This window comes from Ictalurus furcatus, chromosome 20 (genome assembly GCF_023375685.1).
Source record: "Ictalurus furcatus strain D&B chromosome 20, Billie_1.0, whole genome shotgun sequence".
In the NCBI taxonomy this organism is placed as follows: Eukaryota; Metazoa; Chordata; class Actinopteri; order Siluriformes; family Ictaluridae; genus Ictalurus; species Ictalurus furcatus.
In genome coordinates this window covers 2,596,586-2,623,739 of record NC_071274.1, presented here as the reverse complement: position 1 = coordinate 2,623,739, position 27,154 = coordinate 2,596,586, and the positions used below count along the sequence as shown (strand labels likewise).

Here is a 27,154-nt window from a genome sequence, read left to right as displayed (position 1 = left end):
CCTGTTTATAACCTTTGTTCGTAAGCTCTTAAGTTTTTATTATTATTAATTTAAAAAAAAATGAGCAAGCATTATTTTCTCTTATATGCTAATTACGCGTAGATCTTCAAAGAGGTGTTCAAATCGTCTTGCCGATCATATATCTAATCATTTTCATTTCCGGTTTGTAGAATTTACCCACTGGGTTTAATAAAGAGTTTAAGGGTAGCAGCCTGCCGTCTGTCTGGAGATTTCTATACTTTGGTAAGTTGTTTGTTCTTCTTTTTGTTGTTGTTGTTGTTGTTGTTGTTGTTGTTTACAGCTGAACCAGTGACCACCTGTGATGGCAAAGACACTCAATACCACTACTGTTTTTTTGTGTTTGTTTGTTTGTTTTTGTTTTGTTTTTCAAAGACATGATAAATTAGGCATACGAATTGTTATTTCAACGCATTTTCTTTTCTTTACATGCGTGTTCTGGTTTTCATTCATTATTTCGAAAGGATTTTTAACAATAATGATTTTATATGGCTAACATCGTAAAGTAGAAACTTTGGACTGTGTAGAGGTCAGATCTTTAAACCTTTTCATTCCTTGTGTGATGATGGGTAAAGAACAGGATTATTAAACGAGCCATATTCACCACTTTATTCCACTCCTAAAACAATTTTCAATATTTAAGCACATACTCAGGCGACTTAAAACCAGTCTTATAGTTAGATTACATGCAGCTGATCTCTTTAAATCGATGAAGGCCTGTAAAAAAAAAAAAATTAAAAAATGAATGGCTAAATAAAAAAGATTTTCTCTCTTAGAATGTTTACGTCATTCTCTTATTTAACCATGGTAGCTAGGCTATATTTTCGACATTTATTATTATTGTTGTTTTTATTTAAACTCATCGTTTTTAGGCTATTCCCAGTTCCCTTAAAGCACTGTAAAGAGAGAGACAGAGAGAGAGAGTTTAATATGATGCTCTCTCTATCTTTAAACAATTATCATGATGCTGTGCGATGCTTTTTAGGATTTTTTTTTTTTATCCCAGATCACTTTGACATCAGAACACGAATTATTACCCAGTATTTATTTATCTGTTTGTTTATTAATTTATTTATTTATTCATTAATTAGGCTTACAACTCAACGTCAAAAAATAATAATAATAATAATTAAAATCCCCCCGCATTAATTGATTATCTGAAGAATAATGACTTCATTGTTAAATCCAGAAACAGTATATTTGTGTTAAGTTCCAGACTTCACTAAACTCATTTTCAAAACAAAACAAAAAAAAAGAAAAGTAAAATAACAGAAAACAGGCTGCTATTAGAAGAAAGAACTAACTACATTATCTGGACTATAGAAACATAAGAGAGGAACGGGGGACATTTTAAGAATATAGTACCAGGAATAAAATATATCTTTTCTAACTAACGTGGTTATTTTAATATAATTTGTATTGAAAAGAAAATAAAAGAAATATGGGCTTTTTTTTTTTTTTGGTATGTGCTAGTGTATAAGTTTGTTTATATGCGCGCGTGCGCTTATTCAGCAACACTTTATCTTGTGCTCGTGCCCTTAAAGCGGCGTTGTGTATTTATGTATATATAAAGCGTTCTATCAGGACACGATTATAGGTTATAGGAGGTTAATTAAACGTCGTGGCTTTCAAACTTCCGTGATTAATTTTTATTTGTATTTTATTCGGCGCAAATGAGACGCTTATCGTTTTATCAAAATGTCCCCTCAGGGTTTTTTTTTTTCTCTCTCTCTCTCTTTTTTTTTTCCGCGCGCGACTGGTTACGGACGCAACCATATTAATAAACAGGGGATGAACTGGAAACTTCCAAAAAGTCAAAAAGGGGGGCGTGCTGGTTTGCTACGGAAGCCTCGCTGCTGCTAAAACGACGGAAAGCACCGGCTAAACAGTTAACACGCCACACAATTCTTAAAATAAAGTGGGAAAAACCGAGAAGTACATGTTTATTCATGCTACAGACATCCCGACAATATCTCCCCCGAAAATTAGCTTCAATGCTAAGTCGTTTCCTCCCTCAAAAATAACAGCTCTACATGTTGCACCCTTGGTTATAAAAGCTTGGTAGCCTTAGTACACTTGCCAAGTCGATGTTATTGTTTAATTTTTATTCACCAGGCAAGATAAAAAAAATAAATAAAAATCCGACATCTGAGTAATAAAACCGTAAAATGTTTATTCAGATACAGGTTTTATAACAGAAAACGATACATAGGCTTGAAAGTGTCGACCAAAAATAATCGTCAAGAAAGCTAGACAGTTCTGGAGCACAAAAGACATGAACTGAAATGTCCTCTTAGGCAAAACAATCAAATAAAATACACTAAAAAGACAAATATGCTAAGGCATGAGAAATAAATCTAATCTGGTCATGTCTAATGTTCACAAGGAAGCGACTCTTCAGTGGTCGTTCTTCATCATGGTTCCTAAAAATCTTTGCGTTGTCTCACCAGCAGAACCATCTGAGGAACGTTCTGAAGCATGAATGGTTCCTAAGGAACTGTGATTTCGATTCGTTTCAAGAACATCCAAAAGTTTCTAGTTGATCCTTCACTATTTTTTCAGATACATGTTTCTTTTTCGAAAGTATACCGAGCGTAACGCTTAACTAAAACATGAGAACTTAATAGCCCTTAATAACTTTTCTAACCATCAACTGTCTGAATGACCAGCTGTGCATGACTTGTTTAACGTGGCTTCCTGTTAAAAGAAAAGAAAATCAGCGTCTACACACTGGTGCCCTAACCTACGTGAATGATTTGGAGTTTACACAACCGAAGATTCCTGGGAGTTCGTCCTGGGTTCTTCATGCACAAAATATACTTCATGATGTTTTATTCAACCAATGAAAGCTTAGTAATTAACAGTAACATAAGAAGTCATACTTAAACATATATACTTAAACATACATAATACAAAAGGAAAAGGTGGTTCGGTGAAGAAACTGTCTTTCGGAAACAGCTCCCGACTGCAAAACGTCGTAAAAAGTTGCATGTGTTAACTCATAAGGAACAGAGTTAGCAGTTGTAGCTTTTCTTACGAAATCCAACAGAATCGCTTTCGCTCACTTCAGTTCCTACAAACTTTGCGTCCGAGTTTGCAGCTCTTCTTTTGACAGCATTTCGTGTCCATTTAGTCCTTTTGTCACCCCAGAGAGTTGGAGCCATTGACTGAGCCCTTGCTGGCTTTGCCGCTGAACGAGACTTGGCCATTGGGTCCGGCTTTGTTGGACACTCCGTTGACCGGTGCGAGATGGGAGAAGCTTGACTGTGAGGATTTCACTGGAGCGCTCTGACTTGGGAGAGAGGAGGAAGTGGAAGGTGTAGGAGTGCGAAGGACCGGGCTGCTGAGCTTTTCGCTGCCCGAATCGCTCTCCGTTTCAGGTTTTCGACCCGCTGTCTCACAGCTCGGTGCGCTGCTCAGCTTCAGCTTCTTACAACTGGGACGAACCCTGTACTTCAGAGGCAGCGGACCGTTCTGCAAAAACGACAAGCAGATTAAGTCGGATTTTCTGGGTGGTAAAATACTGGCCCAGATTCTTATCTTCTGTGAGTGGTGACAGATTTATAGTATTAGCCTGAAGGGACATAGATAAAGCTAAATTTGGATTAAAGTAAAAGGTGAACCGATCTGATTTACGTGTAAGGCCAAATCTAATCCAAGCACAGATGAGTGTCGAACACACAACCTTCTAGTCGGTCGTGCACAGAATTAAATATTGAAACTTCGTCGTTTCCGTAGTCTGAACCTGCTCTCATTTTGTGTTTAGGACTAGAATAATAGACAGAATAACACGACTATTAAAAGTGAGTAGGACCAGAGCATAGCAAAGGAGTAAAGTATTCCTCTTACCCGCCTCCAGGTGTAAATATAGGCAATGTCCATTAATGTGTAATAATCCTTCAGAGGCTCGTCTTCATACATGACCTCAATCTGAAAGTGCCAAAAAAAAAAAGTCCCTGTCATGCTTAAATTGTGTTTTATTTAGTTTAAATTCATCATATGTCATTCTGGGTCATTATCAGCGTGTTAACGCAAGGCTTCAGGAAGTCATAGCAATTGCAAGTAGTCAGAACAGTACAAAAATAACAGTCTGCATTGTTTAAGGAGAACTTGCCTGGAAGGTACATGGAATATCCATTTTACTTCGGAGAAATTTTCTGAGATGCATCACTGTCATAGCAGCCGGGCATTGCAAATATCGCTTTACATTCGTCTGAGGACGTGAGAGGATTATGAATTTAATCATTCATAGGACTTGCTGAATTTTACTGGTTGAATGTTTCTATTGCGTGCTTATGTCATTTATAAATGACAAAAAACCCAAATATGGTCAAATAAACTGTTCAATTATTATTTGTATGTTGGAAAGCAAATTTGAGAACTCGTTACCTCTTTTGTAGGTTCTTTGTCTTCCCCATCAACACTTCCAAGTCTGATAGTAGTTAAGGAAACAATACATTATATGTGAATTCATTTTATATCTTTTTTTTTTTTTTTTTTAAATAAATACAGCATGATTAATCCAAATCCTGACCTCCCAGAAATGCTCTAAATTTGTAACTGGTAGATCTCAGACTGCTAAAGATAATGAGAAGCCACAAAGAGGTTGTTGAACCGGACCTACCTGTTCTGATCATAAAACTCAATCGAGAGACTAATGATCTCATCGTCAGCAATGATTCTCTTGTCCTCGTCAGCCACCTCTCCCCGATCTTCATTCGATCCGTTAGCAGCTGGGGAAAAACACAATTCATCTCACTTTTCACTGACTCAAAAGGGGATTTTATTATTCATCGGTTCATATAAAAAAAAAAAATGCTTTTACCATCAACAGATGGATGTGCTGCATAAAAATCTCTTCTTCGTTTCATTTCATCTAAGCGACAAATGTTAGATCAGTACATCAGAATAACAACACAGAAGAAATACAAGCTCTGCATGTCTTGAATTGGTGCCATTACTTACTTAGGGTTCCCACCCCTGGTCCTGGAGATCCCCATGTCCTGCTCTAACACACCCATTTCAACTCAGCAAGAACTGATTAGTTGAATGAGCTGTACAGAGCAGTGAAAACACTCAGATGTGCTGGACAGAAGGGTCTCCAAGGCCAGGGTTAGGAACCTGTGGCTTAAAGCATACAATAATACACACTGCTGAGAAAACACATGCTAACTAGTATGTGCTAGGCTATTACTCTTCCCCTTTAGCACTGTTTTTTGTTTTTTTTAATTTAATTTTATTTTATTTTATTTTTTTTATTTATTTATTTATTTTACAAAATCTTAGACACCTTTAGACACTTACTTTTAAACAGACCAGGCACCAGCTTGTACACGATGTCCTGGAGGGTTTTATCCGACCTGGAATTATGCAGAAAAATTATGCGTAAATGTTAGTTTAAATACTAACCTAAATACTAAAGTGTTTGTCCGAACAGGTATCACCAGAGGGTTGGAGTACCATCTACGGTGTTAATTCAAGTGATAAACACCACACGAGGCGATTCTGTGGTCCAGAATGAATAACTTTCAACGTCTAGCTACACTTTCAGAAACAAAGGTACCAAACTGTACTTATCCTTAATTGTTGCTGTGATGGTACCATTACAAGTACATCTTCTGTAGCTCATTTATTTATACCTTAAATAATTTAAAGGTACATGATTGGACAGTAAGGACCACTCATGAACCTTTAAACCTTTACCTTTAAGCTAAACATACACTGTGTGCATCTTTCCAGATAAAATATAGCTACGTACAAAAGGTATGTATAAAACCTCCCCAGCAGGGTTTCTGAGGGACTGACGCTACTTGTAATCTCGGACCTATTGAACTACCATAAGGAAGTGTTTTGATAGAGACATCAACGCCCTTCTGTAAGTCACTGCAGATAGGGGCATGTACTAAATTCTGTAAAGACGCCGTAAATCTCCCATCCCGGTCACAAATACAGATTGGTTCACTTGTCTAATTTGTGAAGGTGTATGCATAAAATAATGTTTCTAACCTCTGACACGACATTTCAAAATTCCAAGTAAAGAAACATTACCCCCCCATCCCCCCCCCCCCCCCCCCCCCCATGTCAAGGCAGCAGCATCTACATGCAATTGACACACCTCTGCGCATGCGCAGTACACGCAATTACACAACTGGAGCTTAATTACACGGCTTAATATCATGTAAAGTCACATATAAACAACGTGTATATGATCTGTTTATTATATAAAGAAAAAGTCGTACCTGATATTGAGCAGTGGTTTGGTTTTGTGAACTTGCACGTCACATATGGGACAGTATTTACTGGTCTCTAAATACCGCACGATGCACATTTTACAGACTGTGAAGAAAAACGATCAAGAAAAAAGACGATCAGTACACACACACACACACACACACACACAGGTGTCTTGGTGATGTAGTTAATGTACTTACACGAATGAAGACACTCAACGATGGTGGTGGCGTCGATAAAGTAGCCGCCGCATAACACGCACATCAGATGCGGGTTCAGCTCCGTGATCTTTATCCGCGTGGTTCGGTGCATCGTCATGAGGCTCGCGCACCTGGCGGATATAAAACGCACGAATCAGACACGTGAAACGAAGTCGCGTGTTTAAGTAACAACAGTTTTGATTGTTTCTTGCAAGCTGTTATTTATTTTTTATTAGTATTTTTTTAAACACCCCCCCAAAAAAGCGCACTTAATGACATGAGTGTCTTTGACTTGTATGCACTTCTTCCAAGCATCCTAAAACGTTTAGTACTTTATTCACAAACATATTACTATGCTATGCATGTTCTTAAACATTATTTTAAAACCTCCCAAAAGAGTATTTTCTGGAGTATGACCTATAGCCCGACCGGTTCATATATATATATATATATATATATATATATATATATATATATATATATATATATATATATATATATATATATATATATATATATACCATCACATATATAGGCTACTCCAGGAAAGCTGTCCTGGACCCTGGACCCAGGCATGCAGAATAAATCCGTCTATTTTACCAAAGCTTGATGATAAAAATGTTGGCCTATGCACCTCTTCAGATAAGATCAGATTTTCCCTCTTTGGCCAAATGCTGCGTTTTTGCGGTGTAAGAGCTTCCACTCCCACTGACATGTCTGTACGTTACTCTGTGGCTAATTACAGGCATTTTCTCATATGTACAGGGTGTTTGACATTTTTACAAGTTTGCTAAGATGGTGCATGAGCAAAAAAACAAAAAACAAAAAGATAACGTGGAGAAGAACTGAGCAATATAATATGCACATCATGCCTGGGCTACAGTACAACTTTTTTCTTTTCTTCTTTTTTTTTTTTTTTTAATTTTTTAACTGAATCACAAAATGCATGAATTTGCCTAATCAATCAGGGGGAAAATATACCCCGATATGAGGTGCATGCTTCATGCAGGTGAGAACTGTGATTTAAAATTATTTATTATTTTACAGCCTGTCCACAGATATACAGTTTATTGCCAGTTCCTGCCGAGCAGCTTATCACTGATCTGCAAAACAAAAACAAACGACAGGCTACTGTAAAGTTTTACGCATTTTTTTTATTTTTATTTTATTTTTTTTGCATTGAAAATTAAACATTTTACCCAGAGGTATGCTACTGTTAATTAATATGCAGGTTTATACAACCTGTTTATGGAGGTGGTTTCGCTTTGTAGGCCTCCTTTCGTGAACTGGCACTGATAACTCTGTTAGTTTGTAATAATTATGTTTATATAAGACTTTTTGTGCCTGAACTGGTAGAAGGAATTAGGCCACATGGCGACAGATAGATAGGTAGGTTTGCTCCTGAGCTTTCAGAGTGCACCAAATAGGAATTTATTGTCCAATGTAAATAATAAAAAAAAACTTGTAAATGTGATTAAAGTATGAAAGCTGCAGTGAACATGAATGACAGATTACAGACTAACAAGCAGGCCTGTGTGTGAAGCTGTGATCTGATTTCATTAACGCGCTGTGCTGCTGGAATTATCTCAGGTTGCAAATAAATAGCCTAAATCATGAGCTTTTAATTACTGGGAAATGCGTTATGACGTCATAAGTAGCCTACCATGTGTGGGATGTGCACGTTTCACAAAACAAAGCAGGTCAAGAATGAACCTTGGATGTTGAAATAAAATTTTTTTAAAAAAGTGACAGGTTACAGCTCTCCTGTTAGAATTTTGTGGATCTTTTCTAAAGGAGATGAAGAACCAGAATCACAATGAGAATTGCTTCATCCTAGACCTGTCTCCTGTTTCCTCAGGTTTGCATTTTACTTCATGGATCTTCAAAGGTCATATGTTTATGAAGGTAAACTACACTTTACACCATCATTTCTATTTCTCGAATGAGCCTTGATTTAAAAAAAAATTAAATCACACACCCTGGACGTAACAGTTTTGTACACCGCTTATATTTGCTGTTTTAGCATACTGGTATTACAGCAAGAATAAATTTGTGAGAATTTAAACATTGTTTATCAGTGTGTGTGTGTGTGTGTGTGTGTGTGTGTGTGAAACCACCAAACAGTTCCAATAAATTTTTCCCCCTTAAAACCTTGATTAGTTCCAGTGTTAGGAAGTTAATACTATTCTGATTGGTCAGAAGTCTGATAGTGGTGCACATTAAATATTTGGACCTAATAACAACCTTATTTATTTATTTATTTATTTTTTAAACGTACTGTTTTTTTTAAGCAAGCAAAATGACTAATTGTTTATATGCTTCATCTTTTGTAAGGAGATGTTTATTTAACATTATTTAGGCCTACAAGTCTTCATGACAAGCTGTGTTTTTGTTTGTTTGTTTGTTTGTTTGTTTGTCTTATGAACTTCACTGGAGACAAAAAGGGAGGCTAGTGACGGAACGACTGTTTACAGCTGCTGGAACGCGATGACAGGAACTAATTTGTCTCGCAGAATATTAAATGTAGGCCTAATTATAAATGGATTTTAAAAAAGCATGTAACTAAAAATGTTTTCATTTATTTTTAAAAAGAAAAAAACACGTGTTATTTTAATAAACAACAGTTGTAATCAGATGATTGCGGTATGCTCTAGAGGAATGAAACGCTTCACATCTGGCCGCACCACACCACTGTATTGTTGATTGTTTTCCTAAAGCAGAACGACACGTCGGGTTTTACTGATTCCGTAAGCTCTAGGTGTTCTGGACAGTCTGTACATACGCGGTGTTTGTTAGGGTGGAGAAATGCCAGCTCGGATTGTACTGTGGTGCACAGACGGTGTTGGGGATCAGTCATGCGTGTCACTAGGTCGACTAACCGCGCGAGACTTGCGGTGTTGAAATTTGCTACATTTTTTTTTTTTTTTTTTTTTTTGCGGTTTGGACCAGATGTAGGTTTGGGGCTAAACAAATACACGACGTATAGCTATATGGTCAGACGTTAAGACCAGTTAAAGAGTGTGGGTCAGGAGAGAGGGAGAGAGAGAGAGAGAGAGAGAAAGAAAGAAAGAGAACGCACCGTGATTTCTACGTGGATGAGGAAGACTACGGGTTACCGAGACTCGGTGTTGCCATGGCGACCGCTTAGCCTATAGTTGGCACCTTGCCAGTCGGTGCAGAGCCGTGCGGATTCACCGGTCCATCAGTTTATGACACATGACCATTAATAAGGCGCAGTGAACTACACCATGCTTCACTTCTCCCCTTCTGATGCAGCATATGTTTCAGACTGAAAGGCGCTACCTCGGCTGCCATTTTGCCACACGGTCTCGGCACGAGCCGAGCGCCATTGTTTAGCTTCTATATTTCTATACCTAAAAAAATGCGCGTCGGTCCATTTTTCGGTCTCCGTCTACGTCTGTCCTGACATCCGAGCCCCCACTAGAATAGTTGTAGGAAGGGTTTTTAAAAGAAAGGTACAGCGCGCGCGTCAATAAGCACCCCGCCTTCCTTGTCGTTTCCTCCGAATCGGAAGGAGGAAGCCCGGGAGCTTTCACCGCGATCACGCCGCGTGTCTTTGAGGACCGGATCTCTACGCTATCCATCACATCTTATTTTAAAACAAACAAACAAAAAAGAAATGAAAGAAAGAAAGAAAAAAAAAAAGTAGCCCAATATATCACGTGCCGTTAATTTAGCCCGAACCTCGAGTCCCGTTAGATTCTTCAGCAGGAAAGACAAAGCCGAAAATTGGTGTAGGGTATAAAGAAAAATATTCCTTATACTCCTGAATATTCATATGCTACAATAATAATGAGAACATTCGAGAGTCGCGTCCTTTATTTTCACCACTGTTTTATTTTGTCCCCGCTGCCTTGTACTGCCTTGATTAAGGAAACTCGTCAAACATCAGATGTTCTTCTTCCTCCTCATCATGTCAAATTTTCATATAGCCTAGCTACGTCACTGCCTAAATCTGTACCCTAAATCTCAGACTTAACCCTAACGATCCAGCTGAAAAACTTTCTCTGACCTCATGGCCTTATTACTGTATGCTCATCATCATCATCACATCTGATGCTAATTGCTTGTCCTTCATTTCGCAGCTTTTGCCATGGATTTATAATCTCACCTAAACTGCTGGAAGCAAGGAAGATTGTGCAGGTTTGAGGTTAAGATGTCAGGAATCAGTCAGATGTCACATTAAAGTTCTTACAGATTACAGATTACAGATACATATCTATCCTTGTACTGAACATCTTTCCTAAGGGAGGTGAAGGATAAAGAAGGGTAGTAGGTATATTGCAACACTTAGTCTATATATATATATATATATATATATATATATATACATATATATATATATATATATATATATATATATGAGACACGGGAATAGATTGGTGGATCTGCTGAAATAATCTGAAAATGGATATTATGTAGATCCTATTTTATATATTTATACACATGTAATAGTTAATAAACCTGCGTCAATACCTGCTTTTAAACTCATCCCATGACTTCTCTTTCACCTGTCCCAAGTTATGGAAGATGTTACAGCTCTCAGACTCTTTTCTTTCACTCGCCGTTTCATTTCTAGACTGAAACTTCATTACTAAATTTATGTTTAATTGTATGTTGAAAAGTGCTGGTTCGGAACAAGTTAGTTTGCTTCTGTGCTTATTTATTTATTTATTTATTTATCTGATATCTCTAAATGAACTTGGGAGAATCTGAACACGGCTTATCTCAGTTTGGTGTTCAAGGCAAATCTGAGGCGTCCAGGCACATAACTTCAATTTGCGACAAACATCCGATTCATTACACAGTTATTAAAACCGTTCGAGAGGCGAATGCGACAGTAATTCTTTATTTCGACTATAATAAGTCGCAGGCCTAACAGAAGAAGAAGAAGAAGAAGAAGAAGAAGAAGAAGAAGAAGAAGAAGGACCACCGTGTGAAGTTAAGTTAATAAAATCGGATTGAGACAGCAGAACACGGTTATGTCGAATTTCTGAAAATCTACACCGTCCAGACAACACGTCTGTATACGCTCAAACAAGACTTGTTTCATATTTTGCCAATAACAAATGATATAAAGTGGAGCGGGTGCGTGACTCATGGCGCTTGCGGTTGTTTTTTTTTCTTTTGGTTTTTTTTTTTTTCCTTTTCTGAGCGATTCGACTTGCAAAGTCGATGCAACACGCACGAAGCGCGTGAACGACAAACAACTTCGAGTGAATCACGCACATTTCCTAATGACACGCACTCAATCACCTATGACAGATATACACGCGCCCCCCCCAACCCCCCCCATGCAGACTACGAGAGATCTACACACAGGACGCAACATTGTGACGGTGTGCAACAGAAGGTCTTACAACGCGTTATAAAGTCCGCATTCACGCACAGAACCTACCTGCTCTGCTCCGAGAGTCGCTCACCAGTCGCCTTTTTTTTTTTTTTTTTTAAAGTACACGAAGAAACTTGAGAGCGGATCAGCAAAAAACCAGCGTTAAGCACCAAGCGGCCATCTTGGAGTGAAGTGCACACACACACTGGCTGTCAGTTGCAGCGGTTCTAACGTAGCAAAGCCGCCGCGCTCATCGCAGCCTCGGCGAGAGAACGCCTTTTCACACGCAGACAAAAAAACATTACGCCGCAAAAAAAAAACCCCCACCCGCCGCCGCACACTCATCCGATCCACAAGCTGTGAGGAATCCACAGATCTCAAACAACAACAATAACAAAACCAAAAAAAAAAGGGTTGGATGGTAGAATCCTGGTAAAGATCGCTATTCTGTTGCTGTTCAGCGCTGGTTAAGGAAGGTGCTGCTTCGGAAACTGACACCACCACAGTCCCCAAAATGGCTTTAGTTCGACCGCCCCGCACGCGGTCACGTGGTCTCAATCCTCACGGGCGGTCTGGGAATTAGAAAGGGGTGGGGGGGTATTATCAATAGAAGACCCCCACTTACCCAGCCAGCGCTATACACTCTTTGTGTCAGACTGCCGTCTATATAATATATAATATATAGATATATACATATACATATGAGCCGTATGCAAAACAGCAAAAACGCTGGAGTATAAGAAACACCGGCTTTATGCTTTTACCAAAAATACAACAAAAAAAACCCAACGCACTATTTTCGATAACTGGATACTGTAGCGACATGCACTCAGAAAATAAAAAGGTACTAAACGGTACCATTGCTTGTCACTGGGGTGGTACCATGCATCAAGATTATACATCTTTAACACCTTTACTGTGTATGTTCTTACATGGCAATGTGAATGCAATGTGGCTCGGAAATTATTTAAAGAATCCGACCTAACTGGACCACGTTTGTACCTTTAATGAGGCTTTAGATTAGTCTAATATCCTACTTATACAAAAAAAAATTATAATTAACAAACAACAAAAAAAATACACTACGTGCACATTTCCAGTTAAAAGATAAACATGTGTAACCTTAAAGTAAAGGGCCAAGTTCTGTGTGGTGTGTAGGTCTTTAACATAGAAAGGTGCGTGTGGAGGCTACCTTTAATGATTTACTGTAAAAAAAAAAATAAAAAAAAACAACAACACATAAATAAAATAAATAAATAAATAACTGTATGTACCTACACTATATCCAAGTTTAGAGATGAAATGTAGAAAAGATGTAGCCTTAAGGGTACCACCTCTGTTTAGTGTTTTGTTTCTGAGAGTGAAGGAAAAAATGTCAAGCTTTCTGTAACGGCTTATGGGTGCTATATTATCTATTGTTATGAATGATGAATGTTATGTCTGTGTCTTTGCAAGTATGCATGAAGAGAGTTCATAAATAGACTACATACATAGAAAGGCTATAGGTACATACATTTTTAAAAAAGAAAGAAAGAAAGACTGTTGGAAGTAGTTTTTTTTTTCCAGAACCCTTAGGCTATACTCCTTCTGGAGGTTTTTTTGGTATCTACAAGAACCATCATTTTAGTGAGAACCTCTGAAAGGTCTTAAAGGATCCATTACTTTTGAGTGTTGAAGTCCCAGCTGGATGAACAGTGTGTTCTTAAATAGGGACCCAACTCATTAAAGGGTGGGGGGGGGGGGGGTGAAAATAAAACAGAAATTATAAAGAACTTCGTGAACATTTTATTGATTTTATTTATTTTGTATTTATTTATTTATTTGAGGGGGGAAGGGGGTGGTGGTGCCAATTTCGGTCATTAGCATATTTCACAGGTAGACTACAGCTTCTCCAGAAACTTGCTTTGCATTTTTTTTATTTATTTATTTATTGTTGCGTGTTAAGTTTCAGGAGCACAACAGAAGTCTTGCGTATCTTTTATGAAAAGTGCATAGACTAAGACGAGAACATACTCAGAAGGAGACAACTTAAAGTCTTATTTTTAACCCCGCAAATATCATTTACAATATGTAATCCTTGTCTCGGTTGTTGTTAACATTCCCCCACAGGGCGGGTTTCTTTAAAAAGGTGTGAACTTAGCACCGTGTCGTGTGTCGGGGAAATTCGGGTTTTTTTTGTTGTTGTTGTTGTTTGTTTGCTTGTTTTTTCTAACCCTGCAAGCAAATGGATTTTTGGGGGAAATCTGTAAGGACCGACATGTCCTTCCCCGCAGTATGTGTCACTCTGCTTCATCCTCGATCGCTTAGAAAGTGTGAGAACAGTACAATAGGACAATATGTCAGTATGACTGCGCGAATGGAAGTGAAAGTCGGAAGAGGCGTCGCATTTTCAGAGACTCAGGCGTTGATATGCGGGTTTTGGATGAAGCTACAGACCAGGCGACAAGGCGTTCGCAGAAAATGATAAATGAATGAAAAACTATTAGTAATAAATAAATGAAATTAAAATCCCTCAATACCTCCTTTGTAGCATGCACGAGCTTTATAACAAAAGAACTGGAGGGACAGAGGTCAACCGAAAGACATTAAATTGCACAGAATTAAGCTAAAAGTTAACTACGGCTTTATTCACAAACGTCATATTATGTCTTTGATATCCGTTGAACAATATAACTTTTTTTTTTCTTTTTTTTTTTTTTTTTTGCAGAATTATGTCCATGCTTAGCATTATGCATTTAAAAAATATTTATCACAGCCAAATGCAGTCCTCCTTTATATAATTTAATTAGACTACTCTCACTTGTTCGCTTGGGAAAATGCAGGATCTCTCTTTCACACACCCAAACCTACACACACACACACACACACGCACACATAAACACACACACTCTTTATTTTTAAATAGGGAACGCCTGATGATTGTGCGCGTGATCACCTGTGAAACACAACACCTAATATAGAATGGACCATTTTTGCTGAGAGAGAGAGAGAGAGAGAGAGAGAGAGAGAGAGAGAGAGAGAGAGATGTTATATGTTTAAAGCGTGACTTGGTGAGAAATAGATAAATGGATATAGAGACAGATGTGAGCGTAAATTCTAGATAGATAGATAGATTTATAGATAGATAGATAGATAGATAGATAGAAGAAATGGCTGGATAGATAGATAGATAGATAGATAGATAGATAGAGTAATGTCTATAATTTCTATAAATTCTATAGCGAGAGACGGAGAGATATTTTATATGTTGTAGTGACTTCTAAGAGATAGATAAATGGAAGGAGAGAGACAGATGTGAGCGTAAATACTAGATAGATAGATGGATAGATAGATAGATAGATAGATAGATAGATAGATAGATAGATAGATAGATAGATAGATAAATGGATAGATAGATAGATAGATAGATAGATAGATAGATAGATAGATAGATAGAGATGTTATATGTTTAAAGCGTGACTTGGTGAGAAATAGATAAATGGATATAGAGACAGATGTGAGCGTAAATTCTAGATAGATAGATAGATAGATGGATAGATAGATAGATAGAATAATGTCATCAGCTTAAATTCTACAGTAAGAGAGAAATGCTCAGAGAGAGAGAGAGAGAGAGAGAGAGAGAGAGAGAGAGAGGAGTGAAAATTCTATTCAGCGCCACAGCTGATAATTAGGACTGAAGTCGTTCAGCAAAATATTTGTTATTTTATGTTGGGGAAAAAATTCTGTACGGATATTTGAGAAAGCAGTTTTGTCCTACAGCAAAGTCTTTAGTATTCAATCAACTTCCACAGTGTTTAAGAAGTCTGACAAAACGGAAGCTGATGCTCCATCTAACACCTGTGAGCTGCAGATTTTATTGTGCACGCATTTGCGTGTTTTTTGGGTGCGGGGTGCATACAACCCTTAGGCGCAGGCTATTAGTTTCCCAATATTAAAACCAAGCATCTCTGCTCATTGTGTTTCAGTACAAGTTATGTTTTAAAGAGAAGAGCTGTGATCAGGACAGCCAGACTCAGGTCTCTGACTGCAGTGTGGACACCAGAGCACAAGGCAGCAGCTCGCGAACCACAGTGACGTCACACGTGTTGCCAGATTCCCCGACTTCCGAGTTGGGTTGCTTTTGGTCCGCCCATAACTACTGTTAAAATAAATATGTAAATAAATAATGGTGTAATAAAATACAACAATCCGAAATCGCATTGTTTATTCATGTGGCTAACATTGTCTACTCTCCTGATTGCATTAATTAAGTAATGTTAATTTTTAATTATAAGGTATTTGATTAAAAAAATAATAATTTATTTTTTCCTCAGTTTGTTGCTAACTAAATAAATAATTTTGGAGGTTTTATTTATTTATTTATTTTAAAAAATGTGTGTAGGAAAGTTCCTGTTGAAATGTAAGATATTAACCCAATCTGGCAACACCGGACCTTAAGACGCAAGAGGTGCGAACAAAGAAAGAAGGCGCACTTGCGGAAATTCTTGATCGAAGTCGTTGCTGATTTTCCGGTATTTATCTAATCTTGGGCTGTCGTGACTTTGTAAATAATCTAATTAGTGCGGGAATTTCCTTTTACATGATGTATCCTTCACTGTGCGTTTCATTTCTCAGGTTTCTGACATCACATCATCCAGACACTGAAACCCGAAGACTTTCCCTACATTCAGACTCACACAAGCAACTCAATGATCTAAAACTGAGATGGTATTATAATGCTGTGTTTGTTCGTGTAGCCAATATGGACAAACCCTCCACATGTGTGCCTATAGCTTATTCTATAGGCTACTAAATGAAATATGCAGCCTACTCTAGTAAAAATTCACTTGATGCAAAACCTTTTGTTGACGCCTTGATTAGGTCCAAAATAATTTCTCTTAATTTGAGCGTTTAAATATCATCCAAATTCACACAAGCACCCACATAGAGCGTCTACCAAGAAGATCCCAGGTGGGGGGGAAAAAAGCCTGATTTCCATTTTGCAACTTTCTGTAATGTTTCCAATGATAATATCGCGGTAATGATTAACACGCGATATATCGTGCAGAGATACAATCTAAAAAATATTGTGGAAATACCACGCCAAGGACGATCATTTAAATACAATTTACCAGCCTTCTAATCAAGTCTAGTTCATGTACAAATGGAGTCCAAACTGTGCATTTTCACTCCATTAGTTTGGTACCTGTGTGTCTTTTAGGCTCTGTGTTTGTCTTTACCAAACGGTTTTACCGATCTATTGATCGACTGGTTGATTGATTATTGATTGGTTCATTGATTTGTGGCTGAAGTGATAGATGGAGATCGGGAGTTGTGCAGCTGAGTTTGCAGATCTGAGAGTCGCAGATGGCATGACCATCACTCACATTCCTGAGACAATACCAAAACAATAAACAAATTCATGGTCATCTATTGGTAACTAAACATATATATATATATATATATATATATATATATATATATATATATATATATATATATATATATATATATATATTCCCACTTTTTCATCAGGGGTTGTAATTCTACTAATGTCCCTATTGGCACAACTGCGTCCCAGGACATCTTCACCCTTAGACATTTAAAAGGAGATCTGGATAATAGTCTTCTCTTTAATGTTAATAAATAAATAAATAAATAGGCCTAAATATGTTTAAAAAATGTGGAGTAAAGTCTCCGTAATTGTCGCTTCAGAATTTGAAATGGACTTACAGCATTAGCGAATGCAAATGTAGTTTTTATATCTCATATTAGACTATTTTAACCTATTTTATTTATACACAGCTATTATTTAACTTCATTTTTTATATGCATTTTCAACTTTTGAATGTTTTAACTAAATAAACAATACTGATAATAATAATAATAATAATAATAATAATAATACATAATTAACAACAACAACAACAATAATAATATTAACAACAACGACAATAATAATAATAATAATAATAATAATAATAATAATAATAATAATAATAATAATAGTATTGTTTTTGTTGTTCATCTTCTTACAAAATATTTTTGCGCTCGTCATCACAATATTATAAATTCATTTAAAAAGCATAAAGTTTCTCCCTCGTGATTAAGAGTCTCATAAACCTATAATATATCTGACATGGTGTTCATGTCGACGCATGTCGTTTTATATCAAATTAAAAAAAAAAAAAAATTCACGAATTGATTCCAATAGCCTACGCTTTGATATTCACTCATGAGTTATTATCTACTGGTTGTATCGGGAAGATACATTTATTTTTGCAGGGAAGAAGAAGAAGAAGAAGAAGAAGAAGAAGAAAAAGAGAGAGAATGACGGCACTTTGGAAAAGCAAAACGTTTGAGAATGGAGGGGAAAAAAGCCCCATAAACTTAATGTGGTTTAGAAAACTGATGCTTTAGCTCATGTGGTGTAATATAATGTGTTGATGATGAATATAATGTATCAGCATGTTTCTGACGGTGTCGTTTCAAAGGCTTGTTTTTTTTATTATATTTTTTTTCAAGAGATAAAAAGATTTTATATATATATCTTAATGTACAGAATTGGTTTATAGCCTACTATCAAATGAAATGAATGTAGGACATGACCATGCTCAAATTTATTCTGTAGCATTCCAATTGAATCAAGGGAAATGTCCAAATGTCCCAAAGATCCGATTTAATGCCATTTGCTTTCTGCTATCAGTATAATATAATGAAAGCACCAATCCTTTCCTATGGAAAGGATCTTCTAATCACAATACTGAAAACACCTCCATGATGCCTCCAGATTACTCATAACTGAAGTGTTCTGCTCGGAAATCAGTGCAAAGCTTCCTACAGGCTGCATTTAAGAAAGATCTGGTGATTTATACAAAGATAAATGTCTATTTGTGACGGATTTTTGGTTCAGAATGTTAAATATTGAGTGCTCAGTTGTCTAAACACACGCAAGCAAACGCAGATGAATGAATGAATGAATGAATGAACCACCACTATGAGTCCTTTTTTCTTTCTTTAAAAAAAAAAAAAAAAAAAAAAAATCCCCCAGGTCTCCAGGGATCCTCTCCTGTGAATGGCTAACAGCTTTGGGGAAACGTTCATGCAGTTCTTGGGCTGAATCTCAAATCACTCCTTGCTGGATCAGCACTCAAGTCAATTGTGGACATTATTTCACTTCAGATGTAGGACACGTATATAGGGAGAAGACGGGTATTTAGGATGCGGCCTTTTTTTCTTCCTCCCCGCAAAGGGATCCTTTTTGACTGTTCTCCGTAGACAGCGACGTGTCTGAGCAGCTCAGCCCTGATTGGTCGCTCCTGTGGCGGCTGCTTGTGAAACCTGGTGCCGCGGAGCTTTTCCACGTAGCCGAAGTGAACTGGCCACGTTTTATTCGGCTACAGGGGGAGCTATGCCCAGCTGTGTATAGCCACTGAAATCTGAGATTATGGACCACTGAAATTGAACGTTAACACACGTTTGTTTGTTTTTTCGAGCGTTCGTAATGGCTTCTCCGGAGGTCCTGAGATTTGTGTTGTTGTCCGCCGGCCTTGTCTTGGTCCTCGTCCACCCCGAGGGCACTGCAGCGTGGGACGCAGATTTAGAGCTGTTCGACCTGGTTGAAGAAATCCCACAAACGTTTTACGAATTCCTGTCCGTTAACCCGGTAAAGCGTCGTCTCTTACTTATTCCTTCTCCCTTTTCTTTCTTTATTTTCTCATATGTCTCATCTTGGTGTTTAATTCTAGCTTGTCTCTGAACTTTGTAGCGGCGAGCTCGCTTCTGCTTTTACTATTGCAGTTTAATTCTCTTAAGGTAAATATAACATGTAAATATAACTTGTCCTTACATTTAAAACAGGTCAGCCTGAATTTACAAATCTACATTTACATGACACATACTTTACTTAAGGCTCATGTTTGTGTTTGGGTTCTGTTTTTATTTGTTTTGTTTTTGTTGTTGTTATATTCTTGGAGATAACGGGTCAGCGGAAGTATTTTAGGCCGCCTACCCGATACAGCGCCTGAGTAGCGGCAGCAGTGTGCAGGAAACGCCGAGGCTTTAGGCCTAGCAGCGTCGGCACTTTGGCTCAACCGAAAACATATATCTAACCAAGGATTTCACTCAGTCTTTTGCTTTTTAAAGCTTCCACTTGCGCGAATATCGTTTGTATAAGGTCTATGTTGTATAAAATCTGACTGTGTCTACGGTATATGAGTCATGCAAACATTGAAACCTAATAGTCTATTCATTTGCACCGGGGCAGGTTCATTTATGTTAAAGACCATGCGTTGAGTGTGCTATGTTTATTTTTTTTCCCCCTTATAAAATGATCTATTAAAGGTTTAAAAGTATACTAGTCATTATCTGTTTCATGATCATTTCAGTCTGTTTAGGTCTGTAGTGGCGGCTGTTAAAGTGTTACACAGACATCTGAACATTAAGCTCAAGCTGTATTGAGATATATATATATATATATATATATATATATATATATATATATATATATATATATATACACACACACACAGTATTGTGATAAATAAAATAGGCCTACACTAATGACATTCATATGCTACATCAGCTAATTCCTAAAAACGATTTTAAGTGAATGCAACATATACACACAATAGAAATGCATCAAAATAGAATCCTAATAGACACTGAGCAGAAGAGTATTCAAAGAGTAATTTACAAAATAAAGAACGAATGACTAATTATTAAGACGGTGTATCATGGGAAGGATAAAGTGGTCATGGTTATGATGTACGACTACAAATCTATTGCAGTGCAATGTGTTTAGTTATGTAGGAAGTATCAGCAAACATAATCGAGAGACAGAAATAGGACATTTTGCTCCGATTATAGTGCGAGTACAAGAGAGACTTTGTTTAAACAGAGTCAAGATAGCAACGATTGGTGTCTGAAGGAAAAAAAAACAAACCCGCATGCCGCAATTTTTCTATCTCCTACATCTCAACTTGAGCTTTTGTTCTTAATTTGTTAACTCCATGTCCTTTCACAGGATTCCCCGTCCTCTGAGATCAGAAAGGCGTACAGGAGGCTTTCCCTCATCCTTCACCCGGATAAAAACAAAGATGAGAACGCTGAAACCCAGTTCCGCCAAGTAAGACGAGCTCACACCGAAAGCTATATGCTTTCTATGCGTCTCTCAGGAATGTGTTATACTTATGGCATTAAAGAAAACAAAACAAATAACAATAAAATTGTCTGAATTTGTTTTTCCTTTCAATTCCAGCTTGTTGCCATCTATGAAGTTCTTAAAGATGACGAAAGGAGAAAAAGGTAGGAGGATATTAGTGTGTGTATATATATATATATATATATATATATATATATATATATATATATATATATATATATATATTTTAAAATGCTTTCCCACATTTCTACTCGTACATCACGTGCCTTCAGGGATGTTTGTGAAGAACTTCCATTACAAGTCTGATCCTAATCCAATCAACATTGTTTCAAGGCGTGAGTTAAGGTTAGGATATGGTGAAAGGATAGCACTCGAGGCTTTTATTTTAATTCTTTTTAAATCTAGAATTTTACAGACTCATACTTGTTGCTGGTTTGCAATCTAGTGAAACCATTCACAGTGGATCTTTCCATGGATAAATCTAGCATCTTCTCTCACACAGGTATGATGACATCCTGGTTAATGGGCTTCCTGACTGGAGGCAGCCCGTGTTCTACTACCGCCGTGTCAGGAAGATGAGCAACGGAGAGCTGGGCTTCCTCCTCTTCCTCATCCTCACTGTGGGCCACTACGCCGTGATCTGGTCCATTTACTTGGAGAAGCAGTTGGTGAATATTGCATTATGTATTTGCAACTCGAGATAAGTGTAACATCAGGGAGATGGATGTATAGTATGAAAACGGACCGATAGCAAGTGCGACACGATGTGCCTCTGTTTTATCTCAGGATGACCTCCTTAGCAAGAAGAAGAGAGAGAAGAAGAAAAAGCAAAGCAGCAAGTTAGCCGAGGAGCCGAAGACGATGGGGCAGGAAAAAAATGAGAAGTGAGTCACTTATTGGTGCATGAAAGGAAATGTCATCATTACATCATCAATCGGTAGTTGAGAAATTTAAAGTATCCCCAAGGACAGCATTTAGCGTTTAAAAAGCAGTTCATAGTAGTGGTGACACTCGGTTTTTTTCTTGTCTAGAGTAATTTTACACAATCATTGTTTTATTTGGTTTGCTTTGAACACGTCCCGACATTTAAATTTCCTCATTAGATCAGATAAACCTCACTGGCATGATATTCTGCCGCTCAAGCTGAGCATCTGGCTTTACTACTCTCTGAAGTCTCTCCCTCGTGTCATACAGGTACGTGCCTACCACAGCGTGGGTGCCTTTACTTACTAATTGTGTGTGCTGTGGTCCACCACGTTTCTTTTTTTGTTGTTGGATTGTTTTTCTTTTTTGTTTTGTTTTTAAATCTCAGGAAGTGAAGCAGTACTACAAAGACTACAAAGAAATGAAACTAAAAGAAAAAGAGCAAGCAGAAGAGCAAGCACAAGCAGAGCAAGAAATGCAGCAAAGTAAGGCGTAAGCCCCTTATGGAGCAATTTATATCACTGTAAAGATATATTTATCCTAAAATGCTAATATGGATAACCATTAAAAAAAAAGGGTGGTAAAGGTGGATAATTGATATTGAATGAAAACATAACACTCAAAGTAAAATATTTCTGAACTTGTTTATTAAATGTACTTTTTTAAAAATGAAATTAATATTAATATATTGACTATTAATAAAAAAATTAAAGTAAGTAAAAGATGTACATCCAAATTGAAAATAACAGGTAAAAATATAGACACCCAAAATGAATCAAAAAACACTTCAAATATCCCAACAAAATTGGTCCGTGATCATTTATATAATGGAAATATAGTAAACATGGCTTATTCTGTATTGCAAAGAAAATATAATCACCTTTGTGGACTTGCAGGAGAGAAACGGCCAAAGGTAAAGAAACCCAAAATAGACTTTCCGGTTTATGAGCCCAGTGAGGCGGCGTACGTCCCTGCGTACGACCAGGGAGCGTCCATCGAGGACATTGAGGATCAAATGGACGATTGGCTGGAGGATCGGAAATCGCAGAAAAAGAAAGTTAGTCCTTCACTTGTCAAATTTTGCCGTAACTCTAGACGGTCACGATCGAGGCTCGAGTTTTCACATTCATTTTTAAGTAACGTGACCTGGATGTTTTAGAGTCCAGAGTGGACAGACGAGGACCTCAGTCTGCTGACTCGCTGCATGGTGAAATTTCCTGGAGGAACACCGGGCCGATGGGAGAAGATCGCTCATGAGCTGTGCAGATCCGTCACTGACGTAGGTGTTTGAGCAGTGCGTGGCTTTATTATAATGTAATCCGTGTTTTCGCACATTTTAAGAAAACATACGTTCGATTTTGTTTTAGGTTACGACAAAAGTAAAACAAGTGAAAGACAGTGTCTCCAACACATCAGGTCAGTATAATTTAAAGCATTTTGCTCTCGCATAAAAAAAATCCTAACTACTACATAGAGGACCTCACACAAAAATCCCACCCCACCCCAGGGTTGGTGAAGCTGTCGGAGCTAAAGAGTAGTGCGATGGTAGGAAAGGGTGCGGTCCCAGATAGCCTCATGACCCAGCGAGAGGAGATCGGGCTTCCCGAAGAGCCTTCGGAACCCGACGCGCCCGAGGAAGCGGAGAGCAAAACCTTGAGGAGACGAGGCAAAAAATCCGCAGCGGGGGCTGCTGGGACAGGAAGCGGGGAGGACAGGGAAAAACTGAAAGGGCGCAGACAGAGAGACTTTGACCCCGCAAGCGTGGACGAGGACAGCGAAGAGGAGAAGAAGCATTCGAAGGAAAAACCGAGCGCTTCTGACGAGGTCTGGACCCAAAACCAGCAGAGACAGTTGGAGCTGGCGCTACAGCAGTACCCACGAGGCACCGCGGAACGCTGGGATAAGATCGCCAAAATGGTGCCTGGGAAAAGCAAGGTGAGCTGTTCGACTGGACCGTAACTACTGAGGTGTAGAAAGTTTCGGATATAAACCTGTTATGTGAGGGTCGGTTCTCTTAAATCATTTGTTTCCATCTCTTAACATGCTTATACCACGACAGTGTTGAATGCTCGATTCTGATTGGTCAGAAAGTGTTGATGTAATTTTCTGTAACAGCACTACCGTTGATATAGTAACGTACACGGACACCTGGATGGCAGATGCTCAACGCAAAAAGGATCGTAATCCATGTTCCGTGTGTGCCGTCATGAAGAATATAGTGAAGTGTTTTTGTAAGGAGACAGTTATTTAAAATGTTTGGAAGGAGTCTCCGCCGTCGGTGCTTTGTAACAGGAAGTAACTTGTTTTATAATGTTAACTATAAACGGATAAAAATTTAAATAATAATAAAAATTCAACTGTTGACAAATTGTTGTGGTTTAAGATGAATAAAACACTTCAGGACGTGCATTTATTGGGAAATAATCAACTATGCGGTTGAAAAAGTAACTCCATGGCAAGCTGCATCACACCACCTCATCGTTCATTATTTTCCTATAACAGCACACCACAAAGTGTGTGTGATGACTAATTGTGAACTCTGTGTCGTCCACAGGAGGAGTGTATGATCCGGTACAAACTGCTCGCTGAGCTGGTGCAGAAAAAGAAACAGGCGAAGAGCTGACAAATCGATCCTCTTCTCCTTTACTTGTTACTTCATCTCTCTCTCTCTCTCTCTCGTGCCTTAGCTTTGCCAAAAACATGCTGTATATCAGCTGGCTCAGTTCTCCAGCTGTCTGGTTTAGGGCTGGTTTATATTTCTGACCGATGTGCAGTTCTCCAAAAGGAGGAGCTTCTTATTCAGTATTTTCACACTCGTATATTGTCTTGTGGAGAAGATCGCAACCCCATACCCGTACAATCCGACGTATCGATCGAGTATTATAATGCCTAATAGCATGTTATCTGTGATCTAGAACCCATAGAAAGTGGAGGTCCTCAGTGTTATTTCATCTACAACTAGTAGATGTAGTATATGCAAGTGTTTACACGTGTTCACAAATACGCAGAAATATAAACCAGTCCTAGGCTTCTGTATTATGCGAAGCTGCAAATGTGCATAAATCAGTTTTATTTATTATAATCTTTCCTTGCTGCTGTGGCCTTCGTTTCTCTGTAAAATAACGCACGAGGAACAGAACAGCTAAGCTTCTCATCATGTTCATTGATTTTTATTATTTTTTTTCCCCCTCTCCTTTTCTGAATATTTTGTGCACACCTCTGTTGTCAGTGACCCAACATGGCATTGTTTTTATCTCTTAATGAAACATAAATCATGTATGAACTGATTTACGCTGGCTTGTGGTGTCTTTGCGGAACGTTTCGACCACTGGACTACTACTTTAAATGTACACCAACGGAGAGACCTGTATAATAGGTTTAAGTGATGAAATGTTCAGATGTTTACACGCTGAGAAAAACCAAATCCTGAGGATTTCATTGTCTGGATGATAGTCTTTTTTTTTTTATGGGTTCTGGACATCATCCATTTTACCTTTTCACTGGGAGTGTATATACACGCACCTCTTACTTTATAAGGACACGTATATTGTACACCTGCTCATTCATGCTTTTATATAAATAGTCAATAATGTGCCAGCAGTGTAATGCATACAGTCATGTAGATCCAGGTCAAGAGCTTCAGTTAATGTTCAAACATCAGAACAGGGACACAAATGGTGGAAAGGCTTGTTTGAGTATTAAAAAAGTCCAGGGATTTTCACACATAATAGTCTCTAGATCTTACACCGATGGCATGAAAAACAAGAAACATCCACTAAGCGGGAGTCCTGTGGGAAACTAATTTCTGATGAAAATGGTCAGAATGGTTTGAGTTGACAGGAAGTGTGCAGTAACTCAAATAAGCACTCTTTACACCCGTGGTGAGCAGAAAAGCAGGTCCGAGCACACATGTCGAACCTTGAGGTAGATGGTCAACAGCAAATGATCACGTCAGGTTCCACTCCTGTCAGCCAAGAACATGTATCTCAGTCTACAGGGGTCACTGATTCACCCAAACTGGAGAGATGATGAGTCTACGAATGCCACGTGATCTATTTCCAATCTCCAGCTCTTCAGTTCCGGTGCCCGCTGTCTCCCTGACAGATTCCTGTTAAAATTCACACAGGTTTGTTCGGTGGAGGATGGACATCGGCAGGTTATTTGTGGTCTGTGCTACTATAATCTTTGAACACAAAATACCATGAGGAGGAAAGAGGACGGCGTGACACACAATATTTACAATGATTTTGCCCTGCCTTTTATTCAGAATCTCAATGAAAATGTATGCACAGTTGTCCTGGTCAGGATTTAGGTCTCAAGTCATTTTAAAATGGAAATTTACTTTATTATGACAAGTGGATATCTGACTTATTGCTACAATAAACTCAGATATACCCTTGTCATAAGGTAAAGTTTTTTTTTTGTTTGTTTGTTTTTTTTTTTTTTTTAAATTTACATGCGACACAAAATTCAAAAACCCATGTTGCAGTTGCACAAGTGTCCAGTAGGTGGGGCGCTCTATTTCCAGTCAACTCGTGAAAGTAAAAGTAATACTTTTCTATATGAAAAACCCAAACAAAAACATTTACCAAGCGATGTATTTGCGCTATAAATATTAAATAATCTAGTTATTGTTTTACTTTTCATTTTTGGCACGTTTTCCTCTCCGTAACTATTCAGAATCGATAAGGGCGGAGTATTTGATTGTATTGGCTCTAATCTGTCTTCTCATTCGTGACGTTAATTTGAAGTTTTAAACTGTACTCGCAGTTGGTGTGAGGATGTACAGTACTTTGTCCTGTGCAGACCAACTGAGCTCTTACAGTATTATTGTTCTCAACTTCTCACAGATCATGGGCTAATTTATTAAAAGTTGGCCGAATTATGTTAAATTACAAGGCTTTCATAAACCTTATACAGTTTTTTTTAATATATATATATATATATATATATATATATATATAGAGAGAGAGAGAGAGAGAGAGAGAGAGAGAGAGAGAGAGAGATATTCCACATCTCTATACATTTGAACATGCTTTAGTCTGTAACCGTGTTTTCTGCTAAACTTCTATTTAGATGTCAGGCCATGTGCTTTTACATATTTCTAAAAGTCGGGTTTTTTTGGTCAGATTTGCCGGATGTGTTGATAAGAAGGAGGGGGAAATATAATTATTAATATTAGCCTAATTACGAATATTATTTTTTGCTTAGAATCGTTTAAAAGTGTACAGAGACATAGCCATCCTTCCAGTTTTCAAAAAATAATGCCCCCCCATGAAGAATATC

At 37.9% G+C, this 27,154-nt stretch overlaps 2 protein-coding genes across 2 annotated transcripts; one reads left to right on the top strand and one right to left on the bottom strand.

Annotated features, from left to right (window-relative positions):
• Nucleotides 1–1,842: 1,842 nt before the first annotated feature.
• bmi1b (bmi1 polycomb ring finger oncogene 1b) lies at nucleotides 1,843–13,079 on the bottom strand. The gene is made up of 10 exons (XM_053651135.1): nucleotides 11,869–13,079; nucleotides 6,450–6,580; nucleotides 6,258–6,354; nucleotides 5,323–5,378; nucleotides 4,844–4,894; nucleotides 4,643–4,751; nucleotides 4,408–4,450; nucleotides 4,133–4,231; nucleotides 3,868–3,948; nucleotides 1,843–3,492 (listed from the first exon to the last, which is right to left on the bottom strand). The coding sequence occupies exons 2-10, from the start codon at nucleotides 6,565–6,567 to the stop codon at nucleotides 3,160–3,162; spliced, it is 987 nt and encodes a 328-aa protein (XP_053507110.1). The 5' UTR covers nucleotides 6,568–6,580; nucleotides 11,869–13,079; the 3' UTR covers nucleotides 1,843–3,159.
• Nucleotides 13,080–18,850: 5,771 nt separating this feature from the next.
• On the top strand, nucleotides 18,851–25,155 carry dnajc1 (DnaJ (Hsp40) homolog, subfamily C, member 1). Its single transcript, XM_053651129.1, has 12 exons — nucleotides 18,851–19,447; nucleotides 20,807–20,908; nucleotides 21,041–21,087; nucleotides 21,447–21,612; nucleotides 21,731–21,828; nucleotides 22,048–22,138; nucleotides 22,257–22,353; nucleotides 22,765–22,925; nucleotides 23,028–23,147; nucleotides 23,236–23,284; nucleotides 23,376–23,803; nucleotides 24,423–25,155. The coding sequence occupies exons 1-12, from the start codon at nucleotides 19,286–19,288 to the stop codon at nucleotides 24,489–24,491; spliced, it is 1,590 nt and encodes a 529-aa protein (XP_053507104.1). The 5' UTR covers nucleotides 18,851–19,285; the 3' UTR covers nucleotides 24,492–25,155.
• The last annotated feature ends 1,999 nt before the right edge of the window (nucleotides 25,156–27,154 follow it).

What these genes read in the sequence shown, in the direction of transcription:
- bmi1b (XM_053651135.1), bottom strand. Translation starts at nt 6,567, where the DNA reads ATGACGATGCACCGAACCACGCGGATAAAGATCACGGAGCTGAACCCG. An exon ending in CGTTGAGTGTCTTCATTCGT is followed by an intron (nt 6,355 to 6,449) that starts GTAAGTACATTA and finishes TTTTCTTCACAG; the next exon opens with TCTGTAAAATGTGCATCGTG. An exon ending in GAGTTTTATGATCAGAACAG is followed by an intron (nt 4,451 to 4,642) that starts GTAGGTCCGGTT and finishes AACTACTATCAG; the next exon opens with ACTTGGAAGTGTTGATGGGG.
- dnajc1 (XM_053651129.1), top strand. Translation starts at nt 19,286, where the DNA reads ATGGCTTCTCCGGAGGTCCTGAGATTTGTGTTGTTGTCCGCCGGCCTT. An exon ending in CTGAAACCCAGTTCCGCCAA is followed by an intron (nt 20,909 to 21,040) that starts GTAAGACGAGCT and finishes TTTCAATTCCAG; the next exon opens with CTTGTTGCCATCTATGAAGT. An exon ending in GATGACGAAAGGAGAAAAAG is followed by an intron (nt 21,088 to 21,446) that starts GTAGGAGGATAT and finishes TCTCTCACACAG; the next exon opens with GTATGATGACATCCTGGTTA.